The sequence below is a fragment of the Branchiostoma belcheri genome, unplaced genomic scaffold (genome assembly GCF_001625305.1).
Source record: "Branchiostoma belcheri isolate BF01 breed outbred unplaced genomic scaffold, Haploidv18h27 scaffold148, whole genome shotgun sequence".
NCBI lineage: Eukaryota > Metazoa > Chordata > Leptocardii > Amphioxiformes > Branchiostomatidae > Branchiostoma > Branchiostoma belcheri.
The window spans coordinates 41,510-44,585 of record NW_017802913.1 but is presented as its reverse complement, the minus strand read 5'-3'; the positions used below and the strand labels follow the sequence as shown (position 1 = coordinate 44,585).

General features: G+C 42.9%; 1 protein-coding gene across 2 annotated transcripts in view; it reads right to left on the bottom strand.

Moving 5' to 3' along the window:
* Positions 1-624, bottom strand: part of LOC109465114 (dynein assembly factor with WDR repeat domains 1-like) — a 38,135-nt gene extending 37,511 nt beyond the window's left edge. For both annotated transcript variants that reach the window (XM_019762255.1, XM_019762256.1), the window contains exon 1: positions 501-624. In XM_019762255.1, the coding sequence (XP_019617814.1) occupies positions 501-540 (40 nt within the window). In that variant the 5' untranslated portion in view covers positions 541-624. The remainder of the gene's footprint in view (positions 1-500) is intronic.
* Positions 625-3,076: the final 2,452 nt, after the last annotated feature.

Genomic DNA, 3,076 nt, shown 5'->3' with positions numbered 1-3,076 from the left:
GACCTCGGGTTGCATAGCAACAATCCACTCACATATTACCACCTGGTCTACACACCAGGGCCTGTCCAGACTGTCATGCAGGCAAAAAGAACACTTCATCTTGGGGAACCATCCTAGATCATCCTAGGGAAATGAGTGTTTTATTAGTTGATATAACAGTTAATAGTTTTTACTGCTACCATAATTTTGTAACGTCAACGACGGTTTGGGGAGGGAGCGCCGTCCAAATTACTAGTAAGTCACGTTAGCCCATAACGTTATTTATGTAAGCCGCCGGAAACAAATGTATGCCCACTCAACACAACAGCCAAGCATTGCTGCTGAAAATACCAAGTTGATGAAGATGTCAAATAAACTTGTAACGTTACGTTGAACTAATTCACGTTAGGCTTCTGGGTGAAAAACATTTAGGAAACAGCTGAGGGATGTCGGATCTGCCGTCATTCTATTGGAGGCATTATAAAATGTTCTGTAGTACTGTTGCAACATTATCATCTTACCTGGAGGATAATAGCGTAGCAGGAATCTTTTAAGACGCATTATTTGACGAGGAGTCAACGCTCAAATCTGAAGAAGAAAAATGAGCTCGAGAAACTTTCAAAATGGCGCCCGCTACATCCGGGATATTTTTGACTGATAAGCCACCTGTTAGTGAACCCCATGTAACATGTTTAATGATAAATCAAATCGAATCAACTTTATTGCTCAACAACTGTGACTGGTACAATGTATGGCAATTAAAAACAACAAGGGTAGATACATGAACTGTACTAAAGTACAATTCTAACAGGAATGGAATATCCCAACCTACACATGCCAGCCAACCAACCCCCTGTAACAGGATTGGAATATTCCAACCCGCCCAAGTTAGCTAAACCCCAGCCAACCCCCAGTGACAAGAGTGGAATATCCTAACCCACACCTGTTAGCCAATCCCCAGTAACAGGAGTGGAATATCCCGAGCTGTTCGGGAGCACGCCTTTTGGCGTTAAATTTGAGTAAATCTTGACTGTCAACCAGGTCCCAAACTACTCCCGAACACCAACCAGCCATACCATGGCAGAACCTGCTGTCTTCACGCGAATGTCCACACGGAAATTAATATTCGCTTGGCGCAGACTGGTGCGTGCGTGTGTGATCGTGTGTGTGTGTGTGTGTGTGTGTGTGTGTGTGTGTGTGCGTGCGTGTGTGCGTCTGTGTGTGTGTGTGTGTGTGTGTGTGTGTGTGTGCGTGTGTGTTTCCGCACATTTGTAGTCAGCATTGCCGCCATAATTTTAGAACGCGTTTATGGACTGTGATGATATTTGGTAACGTTTATCCGCACTTTCCTCACTTCACTCAGGTGAAAATGAGTACCTAGCTTCGGTTAGGGACGTCCCTCGGATAGGACGTTAAATAGAGGCCCTGTGTTTGGGCCCACGCACGTTAAAGAATCCACCACATTTATCGAAAAGAGTAGGGGACCTTCCCGGTGTGAGTGGTTCAAAACCTTACAGTCTGGTCTCGGGTTTGACATCTTGAAGAGGTGGACGTTATGTCTGTTATGTCAATCCTTCCACAAATGTGGTAAATCTTCATAAACTAGAGTTCCACGATCTCATACCTTCGCCAAATGATGTTAGCTTTTATGAATAAGAACTTATATACAATGTATTAATCCCCCTGATTATGCAAATAGGATCCGCAATTGCATGAATTATATCTGTTGATCATATTCTCCACCAACAGACAGTCTTATTTTAACAAAGAATGCCATTATTAGCCTGGGTACCATCCCCAGTAGTATATTCGCAAACTCTATAACTGGGTCTGGACTTGAACACATATAAAACGATTGGTCATGACGTCACGTAATGAGCTAGCCCGAGCAGCGGGGCTTCATTTGATTGGCTGAGCCTCAGAGGCGACGGCCAATGGCGCGCCTGCATTATTCAAGTGATGTTTGTTGTTTTGTAAACACAGATCTTCGCGCGAGTGTTCCTTTTCTCGGTGTGTTTTATTTTGAAATTGTTCAATGCATCTTTTTGCTCATTTTTGAGCGACGATATTCCGTCTGAATCGTCCAAAACGGACGTGATTGCGAGGTCAACGTCAACCTCCAAGAGCTGAGCGGCTTGTGCGTCAGCCCTGTTGATGATCGATCGCGGAAAGACTGACTACGGCTATATCATGTGCGCTTTACCGTTCGGTTCGCCGTCGGACATGTTGATGAAAATAAGATAAGAACAAGGATCTATCTTAACGTAGCCGTTCGGACGTTCGAACGGACGCTAACGTGTCCGAACGGCCCTTACCTAATATGTACACACCCTAAAAAGGCTTAGACGAGTAGGACCAATCAGCGCGCTCGTTCAAAATCTGAACGAATATTTAGACTCCAGACGCTACATATGTGTTCAAGTCCAGACCCAGTTATAGAGTTTGCGAATATACTACTGGGGATGGTACCCAGGCTATGCCATTATAGCATTTCCTCATATATTATGCAAATGAGGTCCTTATTTGAATAAGTTATGTTAAATTATGTTCACCTTCACTTAACTTCAAACACCCCAAGTATAAAATTCCAGGCAGTTACCACTATGCAATTATAACATTTTCTCATTAATTATGCAAATTAAGTCTTTATTTGCATAATCGATATCTGCCTGTGTTTCTCTCGTTGTTAATAACATATGTTGCAAGCTTGAACTTCCTATCATGGAATGCAGCTGATTAATAGAATTTCTTCATTAATTATGCAAATTACATCCAAATTACACATTTGCATAATTGTAATATCATTATGTCAAGCATTACTCAAGCTACCTACATACCAAAAATCATGATGATCCATTAATCGGTTCTTGAGTTATCCTCCTTTAAACATTTGTCCTTTAAACCCCCTGCAGTTCTAGAGCAAGCAACTAGGGGGCTCAAACTCATGTCACTTCATCCCCAGCACAAGAGCTATCTGCCATCTAAATTTCGTCACCCTAGCATGTCTGGATCATGAGATATCAAAACCGGAAGTTCTGCTGCAGTACCATGACAAGCCGCCAGGTGGCCCAAAATCTTATCATTTCGAGCACCCACC